Source organism: Strix aluco, chromosome 10 (assembly GCF_031877795.1).
Source record: "Strix aluco isolate bStrAlu1 chromosome 10, bStrAlu1.hap1, whole genome shotgun sequence".
Classification (NCBI taxonomy): domain Eukaryota; kingdom Metazoa; phylum Chordata; class Aves; order Strigiformes; family Strigidae; genus Strix; species Strix aluco.
The window spans coordinates 19,551,101-19,568,020 of NC_133940.1; the positions used below are offsets into that span (position 1 = coordinate 19,551,101).

The window sequence follows — 16,920 nt, forward strand, 5'->3', positions numbered from 1 at the left end:
TCTGCAAGAATGTGCATGGTTGTGGGGATAAGGAAGTGAACCTCAGTGTGCTGCAGCTGGAATTGTGCGTCACAATGGGTTTTTGCTTCTTAATTTAGACAGATTTGGAAAAGCTTTGTGTTTGTGAAAATGATAATTCTCTGGCTTATAAACTCTTTTTCTGTCCCTCATCTAATAGATATTTGATAATTAAAAATAAACCCTTAGATTTGTTTTGCCTCTGGTGTATAAAATCAGAGCAATCTTTAATATGAAATGGTGTCTGCTGCCCCTACAGTGAACTGCTAAAAAGCAGAACAATAACTGGCTTGCATGCTTTAGAAGTCACAAATAACATATTGAATGGTTTGGATAATAATAGCTGTATTCATTACCCCCTACACATTGGCTCTCATCATCAAAACGATTTCTCTATATGTTGTGTGACTTACGGCATGCCTATAATTCCAATGAGCTCCTTGTAGATAGTATTTAATAAGTCACATGGCACAATACGTGTAAATTCCTCAAGGGTATGACTACATGGCAACTCTAGTCAATTCAGTATCTTGTGCTGAAGACACAGCACACGGTAAAATAAGTAAAAAGATTTAAAAGACTTTATGTACAAAACTTGAAGGATTGGCGGCTCTTTCTAGCCGTTACCATTTCAAAATCACCATCCTGAAAAGCAGTGCACAATGACCAGGTAACAAGGGCTAGGAATTCAGTCCTAAGGAACCTTCCTTCCACATCCCTCCTTGCACAGGGGCTCACGGCCTCTATAGTCAAAGCACTTTGCTGTAGCAAAGCCTGGAGGTTGGAGATGCTCGGTGATGACATCTAGTCCTGGATCCAGTTTAGCTTTACAGGAACACAGCGGGGACACACCTTGGGCAGAGCTGCACGGAGACCCCTTTGGCACCGAGCGCCCTCGGGGTAGTGTTGTTACAAGCGTCCGGTAACCGCTTCGGGGGAGCCCCCGCACCAGCCTGCCCTTGCTGGGCGACCTGCTGCCGCACCCCTGGGGCTCCACCATGGCCGCACCCCTGCAGCATCGCACCGGCCCGGGGGCTGGGGGCAGCCAGGCCCGGCGCGGCACTTGCGGCGGGGACAAAGCGGGGCCGGCCCGGGGGTCGGGGCGGGCCGAGCAGGGGCCCTCCCCATCCCCGCCCAGCGGCTCCGCCCGGCCCGGCCCCGCCCGCCGGCAGCGAGGGAGGGTGGGAGGGAGGAGGGAGGCAGCAGCCCGCGGCCCCGCGGCGGTGGTTGCGGACCATGTCGCCATGTCGGAAGTGAGGAAGTTCACGAAGCGGCTCAGCAAGCCGGGCACGGCCGCCGAGCTGCGGCAGAGCGTCTCGGAGGCGGTGCGCAGCTCCTTCGTCCTGGTGAGCGCGGCTTGGCTCGGCTCAGCTCGGCTCGGGAGCCCCGCCTGGCCCGGCCCGGCCCGGCGGTACCCTGGGCAGCTCCCGGGCGGCGGGAGCGGCGGCACCGGCGCTGGGCGGGCAGCGGCTGGGGAGGGGGTAGAGTCGGGCAGGGGATGCGCGGAGCGGGGGAGGAGGAAGAGGAAGGGGCTGGAGAAGGGGCAGAGCCGGGTCGGGGCTGGGCAGGGCAGGGCAGGGGGTGCGCGGGCAGCGGCTGGGCAGGGGCTGGGAGGCGCTGGGCGAGGGATGGGCAGGGCGCGGCTGAGCAAGGCAGGCGGTGGGGAAGGGCAGGGGCAGAATCCCCTCCCTGGGTTCCCCTCCGTAGGTGTTGTGTCACGCCGTCCCGCCTGGCACCTCACTTGCCACCTGCCGTCCCCTGAGCGCAGCTCAGAGATGTGAGGGTGGGGGGAACCGGCACTTCTACCGCCCGGGGTTAGTTCGTGCCGGTGCGGTGGGAGCGGGAATTAAGGAGCGTTTGTCTGTGCAGGGCACTGAGCAAACAGGTAACGGAGCTCACCCTGCGTAGGGCGCAGGCAGCGTAAAACTGGCAAATAAATAGGGCAGGACTGAAGGGCACGGCCTGGCAAGGAGAGCGAGAGAGAGAGGCATGGGCGTAAGCCGGAGTCCGATGTATCCCGGGAATCCCGCTCAATTGTCTGGGCTGAAAGTCGTGTGCTTTATCCGATGCGTTTCATCCCTGCGTGTGGGATGCTGCAGCAGGTTGTCTTTGTTGTGCTCACAGCTGTGCAGACGTTAGCTGCCGTACCCTGGGTGGGTGCTGGGGTCGGTTCAGCGCTTCCCTGGGCTTTGTTGGATGTAATTTCCCTGTTGCTCATTGAATTACACTAGCATGTAATCAACTTTGACCTTGACTTTGATGGAAGGTTAGTCAATGGGATACGCAGAAAGTGCAGCACAAGTTCAGTGAATAATTCTCGTTAGTTCTCTACTATCAAAATAAATGGCATGTGTTGTTAAACAAATGGAGGGGTTTAAACAATTTTTTAAAAACAGAGTTTTCATGTAAATTCACTGGTTTCTAAAGCTGAAAAAAGCCATGGTGATAATCCAGTCTGATTGCCTAGTGCTGTGGCTATTGCTTCCTATGAGCAATTGTTCAGAGATCCTTACGGGCTCCCATGTGATTTGCTTTCCCTCTTTCATCAACAATACGTAGGGATAAATGCTTTGTATAAGCTGATGGAACCCCTCATTAAAAATGAAATTGTACAGGACCTGAAGAGCTTTGGTATCCTACAGGCAAATGGTTACTTGGTGCCTGTGCCAGGTGTCTTCTATCAGAAAGGAAAGGGATGGGTGGGACTGCAGATGAAAATAAATAAAACCTTGACAGCAGCCCAAAGGAGCCGGCAGAGTCCAGCATCCTTCAGCAGCCGCTCTCTTTCTGATCCTCTGTAGGGTTTCATTGCCCACACTGTCCCTGCCAACTTCTCTCTCTTTCTGACAAGCAAATCCCCCAGAGCTGCTGTGCTGCTTGGTGTGTTTGTAGCCAAGCGCCGGAGGAGGGTGAGGGCAGGTGTCTGTGGTTCCTAGGTCTTGGCAGAGTTTCCTGCTTTTGACAGTTCAGCAGCCAGGGATGAATCCCAGCACTTCTGCATCACTGGGAAGAGCCATAAGACGCTGCAGTGTTCAGGGAGCGGGGAGGGAGGTGGCATAAGCTTACAGGACTGTCTCAGATGGCATTTTGACAGCCCTCAGTGGTTAAGAATGAGGTTTATGCTTTCCAGATTGCTCCAAGAAAAAGGTGATTCCTCCCCATCTCCCAGGTCATCGTCCTTGCGAGGAAGGGATGTCTACCTGCTGGTGTGCTGGCTGTCGGGAGGGTGGAGAGGGCATCCCGGGGACTCATGGTGGGGAGTAGTGGAGAGAGAGGGAGACTGAAAAGCCATAGTTTCTGATCCTGCTCCCAAGACAAGGCTCAACCTTGGTGCTGATGAGCTGGGCAGCTGCAAAGCGCGGCGTGAGCACATCCCCCACCTGTCTGCCCCTTCCTTGCCATGGGGAGACCGAAGGCCCCGGCATCAGCTGTGTGCCAGCAGGCTGCAGTCCCACCTCTGCCTCATCCCCCGGCACTGCCGAGCTCACCCAGCACTGCCGAGCTCACCCGTGCCTCTGGGAGGCAGGGGGTGGTTGATGGGTGTGTGGGGAGCAGGGGCTGGTGCTTGGTAAGGAGATGGAGCAGGTTGGCAGCGTGTGCTGCGGTGTGTCCCGGGGTGTCAGGAGCTGGGGCTTTCTGTCAGTCTGAAGCAGACTGGAGTCGCCCTAGGGACCTTGCTTGGCAGGATCCCATTCCCTTCCTGCAGCCTGGACACAGCAGGTGATGTTAAGTCAGTAAAAGCACGTGAATAGTTTAATACTCCCGGAGCCCCTGGAGACACCCTGCCTGTCCCTCAGTGATCCTGTAAGGTACTTTGGCTGTCCGCTTGCCTTGGGGTGATCATAGCTGAAACCATGGGGATCTGTGATGGTGAGCATGGATGAGATGACGGGGTGGGGACCAGAGCTAATGCTGTGGGTAGCAGAGCACGCAACTTCATCTGCAGGAAGAGTGGGCACTACAGGGCTCTTTCAATGTGTAGATTGAGCTCGGCATTTTGGGCATTCAAGGCACTCCCTCAAGACAAGGAACTGTCTGGAGTAAGAAGCCATTTGTAGTCAGTGAATGAAATACTAGTAAATGAAAATGTCTCGGTGAGGAAAGCTTTTAACGTCATTGAAGTGGTCAGCTTGTATGGAGCCATAATTTGTGCATTAAAGGAGGTGCATCTCCAGCCAGGAGCGCTGTGCTCCTGCACGGCCAGCCCGAGCAAACGTGATGTCTGGGATGATGCAGCCCCAAAACTGCTGTCCTGCAGGTGCAGTGAAGCTCATGTAGTCTTACTTCTGTTCTTGGTTTTCCACTTAGGCTTCTCTAGCACCAGGAGAATATTTCTGCTTCTCTTTGGTTTGCAAAGCTGGAGTGAAGTTGGTGAGATTTGGTTGGTGACTTCTGGCAGGGCTTTGCTCCTTTGTGCTTGTGAAAGAGAAGCACTGGGGTGTCCTATGGTACCCGTGTCCCACGCACTGCCCTTAGGACCAGCTGCTAGGATGCAGTCAGTGCTCTTCCTGTCACGGTATAAGCGGAGCCCTAATCCAGAGCTGTACCAGCGAAAGTAAGTGTAGGCTGTGGTGGGGAGCTCAGTGGCACTTTGGGCCCCATGGATGAGGAAGGATGAAGTGCAGCTTTCATTTGGGGCTCTTCTGTTTCCTCTTACTGCACTGATGTTGCCAGTGTCCCGGCTCTCGTTCTGGCCTTGCATCACGTTCATGGGCAGCCCGTGCAAGGGAGGCCCTGGTGATGAAGAAGAGTTCAGCGGGAATCCCTTGAAAGTACGCACAGCCCTGTGGAGCGGAGTTGGAAGCGCCAAGGGTGCTGCAGGCAGCCAGGGTGTGTGGGAACCCTGGTTCTCTCTGTGCACTTTTCTTTGCAAAGCTGTAGGGCAGATTGTATCAATTTCAGCTTTGAATGGTCCCTGATGTGTGCTGCTGATTATAACTCATGGATGGAGTTTTGGCAGAATAACTGACGAAGAAGGTCACTGTTTAAATAAACAGACAAATCTAGTAAAAGCATTAAGTTGGCAGGTGGGATAAGTGGCATGCTAAAAGATGAAGGAAAATTTTAAGACTAGGTTAAAGAGCGGAACAGTCAAAGCCCAAGTGTGATAACTTAAACCATTCTTAACCAAGAGATTTACATGCAGCTTAAACCTTGGGGCCCCAACAGTAAAACACTGTGTTAGAAATGGAACTTCGGAGCCAGAGTACAAAGTGCTGATGATACCTGGGAGAGACATCTAGGCTAGACCTCAAGGAGAGCAGCCAGGGACCTTTGGCAGTGGATAGACATGGGTGATTTTGGCTCAGACCTGCAGTGCAATCTCCCTCCTCCCATTCTCTCCACACTCAGGATGTTGCTGAGTATTAATGGGAAAGTTGTGCAGCAAGGCAGGAGAAACCTGCACCGAGGCGCTGGCCGACGCAGGACCTGGGCAGCCGTGGGAGCGTTGCAGGACGGGGCGCAGGCCTTGCCAGAGGGATGCACACACGTGCTCTGGTGTGCGACCTGGTCTGATGGAGGTGCCTGTGCCCCTCTCCTTCATCCCATCGTTGCTTTCCCCCGAAAGCCTTGTGGGCCATTGTAAAGTTGAGCAGTTTAAGAGCACACATGCCTGTGAATGAGATCTGTAATCTTGGGCCTTGTGGCACTGCCAGGAAAATAACAAAGGCTCTACCTTCTGCCTCAGGGTCTGAATCAGCTGCCTGTGGTCACTTGTTTCCCTGTGTGGATGTAAGGCCAAGGCTGAGCAGAGCCTCCCTGTGCCTCCCCTCTCTTTGGGAGAGATGTGCTCAGCAGTGGCAGGGCTCCCAGGAGGAGAGGGCTGTGTCTCAAGCCACTTGCAAGTTTTCCAAAGGTGTCGTTCTCGGTGTCGTGACAGAGAAATAAAATGTACGGGAGGCGTGAAATCAGAGGAGCAAGCACTTGACAAAACCCAGACAATCCATTTTCCTACAGCGCTGCCAAAACTAGTCATCTGGTGGCAATTTTAAGTCTCCCACAATTACTCTGATTTTCTTTAGATCATTTCTATACAGATTAACTGAAGATACATTTACTGCTTCGCCACAGAGATTTACAAAGGATGCAGACCCCAAGCATCTTATCTGTGAAGAAGCAGCTGCAGAGGATTTGCCCACAGTGAGTGTCAGCCAGCCCAGTGGTGCATCCCTGGGCACCCCAAGGCGCAGCTTGGTGGCACCCAGGCACACATCTGCCAGCAAATGAACACCCAGCGATTGCAGTGTGGGAGAACCTCTGCTCACAAACAACTGCATTGATTCTTGCCCTACAGAGATATTCAAACCGAGTGTCTGCTCTGCCCTGTTACGTGGTGCTGTGGGATATGTTCCCTGAAACCTCACCGTGAGATCGTGGGCAGCATGCCAGAAAAGATGGGTTTTGTTTGATCCTGGCTGGGCTGGGCTTGTAAGGGTGGCTCAGTTTCAGGCAGACTCAAAAAGGAGATAAAAAGCTCTTTAACGGTGATATTAAGAAGGTTTTGACTGGAGGCAAAAAGGCATTTTGTTCTTTCTGTGGGTTTTTCTTCAGCTTAAACCATATTATTAGTGTCTGAATTTATACTCATGCAGAGGAAATCAGCTTTCTGCATAGAATCCTCTTTTAATAAGCTAAATTCACTTTGATCAATGTGAAGACTGTTTATATGCAGCGTTTGTAGTGATCTTTGTACTCAAGAGAGACACAGAATATATGCATGTTCCCCCTCGGGTGTAGTCAGTATGCTGTGTTTGCATAATTTACATAGAAAAAGAGACGTATATGAGACATGGGAGGAAATTCTGCCCCTGCGTAAGTGGGTGGGAGTTTTGCTGTCGGTTCAGCCAGGGCAGGTTCTGCCCGCTGCGGCGGGGTGCCTCCGGAGTTGGCCACCGCAGCTCGCTCGGGTGACTTCTGTGGAAGTGCTTACGGAGAGATTATTGCTTACAGGGGCTTATTCAAGAAAACACTTAAACACATTCTTAAAATTAATCACATGCTTTCCTGAACTGGGACTTGTGTGCTGTAAGGGGCTGAATTTAGCTCAGTGCTGGCCGAGTGCCGTGGTGTGGCTCTGGGCAGCGCGTGCCATGGAAATGGCCTGGTGTGCTCCTGCCTGAGCACACACTGGTTGTTGTGGATGAAGGGCACTGTTTTACGGAGAGGAACAAGGCCCCAAGTACACTGTGCAGCTATTTGGGGCCACTTAACAAATCTCCAGCATGTCTCCTACCAATACCCTGTCCAGAAGAGATGAAGCAGTACCTTGCTCCCCCACACATGCCTGTGTGCTGAGGAATAGGTACTGCAGGATGAGCTGTAGTCAGTGCATCCATTTCTTGAGGTTTTTGGAGGCTACGACAGGCTTTTGATTGGCACTAAATCTTATCCTTCCCAAGGCATCATTTAAATATATGTGTCCTCCTGCCCATTATAGGAAAGCTCTAGGAAGACAGCAAAGCATCCAGCCCTTATGGTTGCTGGGCAAGGCTGAGAGTGGTTTGTTCTGTGCCAGGGACAATGTCATGAAAATGCAGGTGTCCCTGCATTGACAGCATCTGCCCCGACCTGCCACTGTCAATGCAGTGAAATGCCTGGAACAGATGGTTGGTGGTGGTGCCTGCAGCTAATGCCAGCAATGCGGTTGGGGATTTGGTGCACTCAGAATCCAATGAGGCGATGGCTCTCGGGCTTTCTTTCATCCTCTTCTGGTATCTGGAGATATTTGCAGAGATCTCCCCCCAGAACCAGGAGCATTTGAACCCGGACACCTGCTGTAGTGTATACTGTAGCATCCTTTTATATATGCAGCTTGGTGGCTCTTATAGCATTTCACTTAGCCCTTTGCATGCTGGTTTATTATCTCTAATGATGCAAAATTACACAAAGCTTTTGACATTTCTATGGCCCAAGAATGCAAGTCACGGTCACACACAGCAGCTGAACAGCAGCCAGGCTTGGGGCACACGTATGCTTTAGCTTTCCTGGTTAATTGGCCTCCTCACTCCTATTCTGTCTGAGGAGGAAAAGAGTAGTTTCATATGCCTTTGTGGCTATTGCTGTCATCTTAGAAATGCTGGAGTATGTTTCCCTGCCACCAACTCCCTCCATCTCTTTCATTCCCTTAAACAGTACAAATCAAAGCTCTCCCTTGCTGGCTCCTCTTTCCTTCAGCACAGCTCTGACTTATCTTTACAGCTTCTCCCTGCCTCCCGCTGCTTCTCTAATGGGGTCAGGTCTGCTTGTTCCTGACCCCTTTCTCACCCATCTCTCCTTTCTTGCTGAAATGCAATTTTTTCTCTCCCCTATTAATATCTCCTGCCACGAGACTGTCCCTGGGGAGTGGTTGCGGCTGGAAGGAGACCCTGCCTGTGTGAATCCAGAGCACTCCCTGCTCCCTCATCCTTCCTGTTCCTGGCTGCATGCTGGGTGACATCCCCACTGCAGCCGGTCCCCTCTGTCCCCTGAGCAGGGACACTGCGTGGGTGCAGCTAGAAAGATGACATCTCACCTGTGCAGCATTAGGACCTGGTCATGTCAAAGGGCCATACGTTGCTCTCTGTAACGGCCATATATATATATATATAAAAAAACCTGTATTTCAGCAGTGATCAGGAGCGTGGTCTGTGGGTTGGGGCTGCACTGCAGTGTGTGTGCAGAGCAGGGCACATCTCCCAGCAGGTCTGGAGGAAGCCATGGCTCAGGATGGCAGCTGGCTCCACGCCTGCCAGGGCTCTGCCAGCCTGCCAAGCCTCCGGCTCTGCATCTCGGCCCTGGGAGGCACAGTGTTAGCTGGAGCGGGGACTCGAGGGAAGTGTGTGCCAGCTGGAAAGGGGTGGAGGGGCACAGGGAGATGAGAGGCTTGGCCAGGGCTGGGTTTATGGTAGGGGCAGGTAGGAAAGGCACAGTCAGTGGAGGAGAAAGGAGGCTCCATCTCTTGGAGGGAGATGATGGTACTGGCTGGGGTGGGCTGAAACAAAGCTGGTTTTCAGGGAGGCAAACCCAGCTGCCAACAGACAGCCACTTTCCATAGCATTTTGGGGCTCCAGGGCAGTTGCACTGGACTCGGACAAGTTTCCCTTGCAGTTCTGCCTTCTCCTCTGTGCCTGGGGAGCCCTAAACACACCCTTGTCACTTTGCATAATGCTGGAGCTTGTATCTATGTCCTCATCTGGGGGAAGCTTTGAGGTGCTTCTGTCAACAACAGCATTTTGCCTGTGGGTGGGTTGAAGCGTTGCAGAGCCTGTCCACAGGCCCTCCTGCGTTTGCTGGGCAGAAAAGAGTTCAACTTTGCAGCCACTGCAGCCATCTGCACCTGCATCCGATGCCTGCAGCCGGAAGACAAGAGCATAGATGGGGGCTGAGACAGACAACTTCCTGAGCTGCTTAAATCACACTGACACCTCTGGGGTTTGACTTCACTGCCGGCAGTGATCGCTGAGGCAACCCAAAACTGTCTTGCGACTTGCCACTCTGTTTTTTCCTGGTGTTGCTGTACGGGCTCGGGCAAGTCGCTTCACCGTTGCCTGGCTCGGTTTGTGCCGCAGCAAAGCCAAGGAGCATTTTGCCTGCTCGCCCTCGGGGAGTGGCTGCGTGGTTGGCTTGACCCTGCACAAGTGGTTTCTGGAGTGAAAAACAAGAGTTTTTAAGAGCAGGCAGGAAAGGGAGGGGTCCTGCTGATGTGCAATTAATTGCTTTAAGATGTTCTGAAGCTGGCTATTCTGGAACTGGATGCTAAATATAAAACTGATACTACATAAATAAATGATGAAATACCAGTGACATCTGAAAAGCACTTTGGGATGCTCCAGTTAAGAACTTACATAAATAACATGTATTATTGTCATTCAAATTACTATTTTCCTTTTTTAGCATGCCTGTGCTTACAGAATGTTTTGAGAAGTCATATCTGGCAGAAATTCATCTGTCCCATAGAAACCAGTACCCTTTTGCCAATTTCTATTAACGCTATTATTTTCAGAGGAGAAAAAAATCAAGAAAGAATCAAAGCTGTGCCATCTTTTCATATCTCTGATGCTCTGCGGCAGATGCTCAGCTGGATGCAGGTGCAGCTCCACTGATGTAGAGCTACGCTGATCCCTCCCTCTGGTCCCGGTACAGAAGGGCTGGATTTGAGCCAGGATGTACCTGTGCAGGCAGGGACATGCGGGACTTCAGGTGTTGTGTCTGGGGACTGGAGATGCCGTGACAGTCTGTACTGAGCTGTCACTGGTGTCTCTCACACAGAAGCACTCGATGATCCTGAGGAAGGTCAGGGCACAGGGGACAAGGGTACTGAAAGCAATCTCAGATGCTTGCTCTAATCACTGTCCTGTGCAGGAGCGACGCTGGGTCACCTCAAGCGTGTACTTATGCCAAAGATGGGCCATGCCCCCAGCTACCCGTCGCCTCTGATGGTGCTTTTCCTATTGTCTCTGCACTTGTTCAGGGCATCATTTTCCGAGGTGATGTGTGAAGGTGAAGTGCATGCGGGCTGGAGCAGCAGCACTGCCTCGCAGCCTGGGCCACTCACAGGTTGGCTGTGAACTCTTGCTGCTTCGTTGCAATGAGAAGCTTCTTTCTGACGGCTGTTTCCTTTGCTTAAGTGATTATGCAAGAATCTCAAGCTTTCAGAAAAAAACAGCCTTCCTGGCCTTTGTGGCTGCAGAACTAATGTGATCTGCGAAAGGCTGAGAAGTGTGGAATCTACTTCTGAATAAGTGGAAGGGAAATGAAGAGACATACACTGATAATCCTGACTTGCTGTAATTTCTAAGTCGATTTGAAGACATTTCAAGGCCTGAATTAGTTTTATTTGCCAGGCCCAATAACGACAGGTGAATGTTTGTATGTCTACACTGACATCAACTTTTTGACTGCTTCTTCAAGCCTTCTCCAAGCTGATGTCTTGCACTGATGCTATGCCACTCTCAGTGGTCTCAGAGTGTTTCAGAGACAGTGCTGATAACTGCAAACACTTGCTTTGTCCCTAGAAAATTGGGCATTACATTGAAAAAAGAGACAGCCAAGTTACAAAATACCCAGAACCCAGTCAGCCCTTTGTAGTGCTCAGATAAGGTTCTGCTGCCACCCGGGGCCATTGATGCAGGAGAGAGGTGTGGGTCGGTGAGATGTTTTTGCAGAGGACTTGAGCAGGGTGGAGGGAAGCGCAGGAGAGGGGGCAGGCTTTTGCTCCACGCTTTGGGATGGAAAGCATGAGTCATTTCCACTGCAAATGTTTTCTTGAGGGTGCCAGGACTGTGCACCCATCCTCCCCTTCTGCACCACATGGCTTTTTATTTCTCTGAAAGCTCCTGTCAGATGCAGCCATCTCCATTTAACATGGAGCAGGGGGAGAGAGGGGTACAGCAGCCTTGTGCTGTCTGCACTGGGTTTCAGAGCTGGAGTGTGGCCCAGACTGGCACATAACTCCTGGATGGAGATGGGAGCGCGGGGACTCTCACCCAGACCCCCTGGAAATGATGCACTTGCAGCTGTGTCTCCCTGCTGTCCAGCCGCTGGGCTCCCTTTGCCCCATGTACCCATTTCTGGGTGTAAAAGAGACAAAGAGAGTCCTGCAGCTTGCTGTAGGGGTGCTGGGGACTGGGGAAGGGAGAGTGCTTGCCTGGACCACAGCTGGGGAAACATTTATTTCGAGTATATAGGATGAGTACTGCAGAGGAAAAAGGACATGCTGGGGTATCCTGCTGAAGGCATCACCTAACAATTCCTTGGAGAGCCCACACTGCCCAAGGGAAAATCTGTTTGCCAGCTGGGAGTGGAGAGCCCTCGGAGGGCTGGCATGCCACAGATCTGCTCCTGTGTGTTGGTCCGGCCCGTGCAAGCCTGTGTCCTGCTTTCTTCTTTCTGCTCTGGGCCACAGAGCATCCACGTGCATCCATGTGCTGTGAGCATCCACACAAGGCAGCGCTGCCAGCTCCACTCTGGGATGCAGGATTTGGGTGAGCAGGGAGTGGGGTGCTGGATGAGCTGCCCTGCAGCAGGCAGTGCCCACTGGGCAGGCTGGGGCCCTGGCAGCATCAAGTTGGAGCCTCCTGGCCTCCCTGTCTCCCACCTCTCACAGATACACAGCCCCAGCCTTTGCACAAGCCCTGCTTCCCATGACATCACCTCTGCACTCCCCGGCCTCCAGCACAGCCTCATCCCCAGGTGAGCAAAACCCACATCCCCCAGCCCACCTGCCTCTGCACTACCTTGGACCAGCTCCTGATACCCTTCCCTCTCCCTGCTTCCCCCGCTCTTCCTCCTCCTCATGAAGTTTTACTCCCTTGGCATTTCACAAAATGCTCAGTGTGTTTGTATGTCCGTCTTACAGCCTGTCTCTCTCTCTCTCTCCCCTGTCGCAGGTGCAGACATTTCGCCCATGATCTCAAGCTCAGCATTTTTGTGCCTTCAGCACAGCCAGGATTCCTGTCTGGGCATTCCTCTTGTGTTTTTAAACTTCCTTCTCTCTGGCCAGTGTAAAAATAGTTTTGGCCTGCCCGTGCCCAGCTTTATTGACTATTTTTCATCCTTGTGGTTTTACCGTAGCCCATCTCTGCACATCCTGCCCTGGGCCCCGCTGTTACATCCAGCTGAGTGGTGGGTTTGCAGCAGGTTCATGGGCACAAGCTCCCTGTCACCTGGTGAGAGCTGCTTCATTGCCTCCTTTCTGATTTCCACCCAAAATGTGGCTTTGCTGAGAAGCCCACAAACCTCTTGGCAGCAGCAAGGCTGTGTCGTGTTGTGACTGCTGCCATGTGTGCTGACTCACACTGTCTCCCTGTTCACCCTTCCTCCCCCATTTCTGTTTCCACCTCTTCCCTCTCTACTGTGTTTTTGAATGCAAAGCCTTTGGGGCACAGACTTTATTCTGGCTTTGCACAGGGTTATGGTGGTTTCAGGCACTAGATAGCCAAGCTCAGGGTTTCCCACTTTCCATTGCTCTTTCTTATGCCCAGGTTCCTGGAATGATGAATTATGTGTGAATCTCAGCTTTTTAAAATGAAGCTCTGTGGCCTTCCTGAAAGCTTGAATTAGAGCATGTAAATGGGATCAGACAGCAGTGCAGGAACGGGGGGCAGAAAAAATGAAGAGTCACAAATGTGCTATTAAAAAAAAAAAAAAAAAAGCTCTTAAAGACCACACAAATTGAGAGAGCCCTGACCTGAGATCTTTGAAACGCTGGCTTCGGAAAAGTGTTTTTTATGGGTAGAAATTCCTCAGTTCTGTGTGCCCATATGGTTTGCCAAGTGAATTTTCTCAGTTCCCAGGCACCATTTAAATTCTCCCATGTACTTTCAGGTTTCATGAACAAAATGAAAAATGAGGAATTCTTTTCGCTGTCTGCGAGGTATCCTCATGTTTCCAGATTGTGCATTGTGGTGGGAAGTGGTTCTTCTTTGCCCCGGGCTGTTGCTAGTCTTAGAAGTGATGTGACCATGACTAGTATGTCCAAAGGGTAGTTGTACACTTCTGTTTTTTCCCCCCCTTTAGCTTTTAATCAATTCCTCAGATTGCCTATTTTCTGTGTATTTCACCTACTTGGCCCTTTGGGATTTATTTTAAAACTCGGGCTTTGCTAGGCTTTCTGTGTAAATGCATTACAGAGTTGCAACAGATGAGGCTGTAAAATGCTTGCTAAATTTTGGGGAACAGTTGTACAATCGGAGACAATGTATTTATATGTACATGTAGTCCTTCTCTCTAGCTACTCTAAAGAACCATCACTTTTAATATTCGGATCACTTATGTCTCTCTAGCTACTTTGTGAGGGTGGATGCATGCACTGGGTTGAGCTCTGAGGAAGTAAGAAAACACCATGTCTCGGGTGCTGCCGAACCCGCAAGTTTTTTCAGTGGAAGGCACGGAGGAAGCGTTGCTGAGAAGCGAAAGTCGGGCACGGTGCAGCTCGTGCTGGGGGTTGCTCTGGGCTTGGCTTCCGTTGTGCAATGGGAAACGTGCGCTGGCATCCGATGCGGGGCTCGTGTCAGTGCAAAGGGATGAGCAAATGGGTTAAAGCAGAGCCAAACCAGCCCGGTTTGCCATTTTCTTCTCTGGATGTTATTTTAAATGAGAGCCAGCCTGGAAGGACTGAAAATACAAAAGCTTTCTGACAGTTTTCCTTTGGCCACTGTTTTAAAAAAACCCTTGAGTGAAACATTTTTCTTTCACTTTCCATACATTTGCATCACTTGGATCATACCTGTTGTAATTCTGCAAGAAAACGATCTCAGAAAAATGTTAAACATATAATAAAAACATTGGCACATTTGTATGGTACACAAATGCAGGACACTAGAAAACAGGTGGCTACTGTTTTTCAGGCAATAAAAGTTTAAAATAGAAATAGCCTTTCCTGTACTTCCCCACATGAATATTTCCAGCTGTCATTGTGAACCCTTGTTTATAAAGCAAATATAAGGAATTCTCTAAGATTTGCAAATGGGTGCAGAAAGGAGACAATTTAATCTGACTTATTTAGATTCCCCCCTCATGGTTAATGGGTAATTCTCTTGCTAAAACATTTCATTCAAACTCGCTCTGGTGGTTTCTGTCCAGGGGGAGTTTGTGCTCAGGCTGGCAGAGGGCAGCAGGACAAGCAGGGCACTGAGGACCTTTACTTGGGGTTTTCCTTGTGCTGGCTGGGCTCTTTGTGCTCACGCTTGGGCAAAGGCAGAGTCTTGCGTTGGTGTTTGTGGGCATGCTTCTGTTGAAGTAATTCCATTGAATTTCCTGTTGAAATGCTGGCCAACTTGCTTGCTGGTGAAGAGTCAATACTCTTAATAGACAGGCTGTTGTTTCACCTGTGCTGTTGTCCAAGTGGAACCTCGCGACCCAGCCTGGGTAGGGGCTCAAGCACTCAAGCATGGCAGACAACCCTATTCCTCGTGCTCCACATGGCCCCGTGCTCAGGGAGCAGCAGTCTCAGGGCAGAAGCAGAGGGACAGAGAGTACAACCTGGTTTGGGGAACGGGCTGATGTGCGGGACTTCAACCAGGTTTTTTTTAAGAGGTGTGTGGGCTTATCTGGGAGAGCACACTGCTCTCCTGTTATCTTTTGATTTAAATCGTGTCTGTTTATGTTTTTCCACTATGAGGTCTTTCCCACGGGTCTTGATTTTTATCCCAGTGCAGTGGGCTGCAGTGCTTTGGGCTGGGAGCTGCTGCTGGGTGTGCTCAGGGTGCTGCAGCCGCAGGGGCCATGGGAGAAGGCAGCTCACCCCCAGCCTGCCCACACTGCTGTTGCACAAGCGGTTGGAGAAACCCAAGGAGCATCACAATGCACCCATCTGCCTGCCCTGGGTGAATAGCTGCTGCATGTATACCTGAGAACAGGATGGCTTTGGCAGCACTGCACGTTTTTTCCTGTAGAAATGGGTTGATTTTGTTGCTGGACTGGCAGCATTTCTTTGTTCTTGGATATTGGCTTTCCCCCTGGAGGAATTTGTGGTTTCTAAGACTCTAAGTACTTTAGTGTAATAGTTTTTCTTCTGCTTTCTTAATGACTTTGGTGGGTGCCATCTGCTGTTGTGACAGCACCGGGCAGTGTGAGGCTCAGCCCTGGATGCCAGGAGGTGTGTGCTTTAACCAAGCTTGTCAGAAAAACTAAGACTTTGAAATCTGATTTTCAGGGTTTAAAGCTTTACCTCCAGCCTAGGATGGGCCAAAGGGTGAAAAATATTTGTGATGGATCCCTCCTTACTCTGCAGGTCTGTTTGCAGGGGCACAGGCATGCCTGTCCCCACTGGGCAGTCAGCATGGTTTGGGATGGATGGAGGAGTCTGTGTTTCCTCGATGGTGGGCAGGGGACAGGCCACATCCTTTCATGAGCAGCTGCTTTGCTTGCAAACAGCTTGACCTACATCTTTTGGCTTCACTTTAGAGACGTTGCTGTGGTTCCTGTTGTGACCTGTGACAGCCTGGGTGCAAGCACGGCCAGCATAACGCCGTGCTGCAGGTGACAGAGGGCTGCTGTGTGCTGAAACAGGGAAATCACACAGCTTGGGTAAGGAGAGCTCTAGGAACTGCATTTCTGAGAGCTCCGGAGGAGAAATGCCTGTCTGTAGGTGCTGCAAAGTCCATCTGGGTGACAGCTCTCTGCAGCCCTGCAGGCGCGCATCCCTCGCCTCCTGGACCTCCCTGGGTCTCAGCACTCAGCACAGCCTCATGGGATACAGATCACAGCACCAGCCTGCACAACACGTGTTGTCCGATATCACTAAATCCACAAGAGTGGAAGGGCTGTAGTGAGTTATTTTAAGGAGCTTTTGCATCTCTCTGGTTGGCAGTACTTCACAGATTTTGAAGCCTCTCATGCGAGGATGTGGGATCCTTTTCAGTCCTTACCCGTTAATTGTCATCGAATCCCACGAGGGTCACTACCAGGACTTTGTCTTGCTGGTCATCAGAGATGTCAAAGCTAGAAAAGAAATGTTACCAAAAACCCAACTTTTATAAAGAACAGCTTTAGAAACAGAGTCCCAGTTTCAGGACCATGTTGCAAAGTAAAAAAGGGCTAAAAATACTGTGTAATCGGAAGGCCTGAGTTCTGCATACCCAAAGCCACTATTTAATGCCATAGCGATATGAAATTCTCTTAGAGGGAATCTAATTTACCATTACAGCTGCTGTCGGGGTGAGGTGAGACAGGGTGTTGGTGTAAGCAGTGCTCGGGCTCGTGGCACTGCTTTAACCAGCTTATGCTGCTGAGTTTTGCTGGGACTGCTGCCGTGATTAGCAGCAAAAAAAGTACATCGAGCAACTCATCAGAGAGCCATATGCCTGGTCTATAGGGTCCTGCCTGGTCTTGTGGGGTGGCTGAGCTTTGGGGACACTTGGCCCCAGACCTGCAAATGGGAGAGCAGCTTGAGAATGTCCTGTTAATTCACATTAATTTGCA

General features: G+C 51.1%; 1 protein-coding gene across 5 annotated transcripts in view; it reads left to right on the top strand.

The window, feature by feature from the left end:
- Positions 1–1,223: 1,223 nt before the first annotated feature.
- DOCK11 (dedicator of cytokinesis 11) overlaps positions 1,224–16,920 on the top strand; it is an 86,491-nt gene continuing 70,794 nt past the window's right edge. For all 5 annotated transcript variants that reach the window (XM_074834675.1, XM_074834671.1, XM_074834673.1 and 2 more), the window contains exon 1: positions 1,224–1,364. In XM_074834675.1, coding sequence (XP_074690776.1) covers positions 1,263–1,364 — 102 coding nt within the window. In that variant the 5' untranslated portion in view covers positions 1,224–1,262. The remainder of the gene's footprint in view (positions 1,365–16,920) is intronic.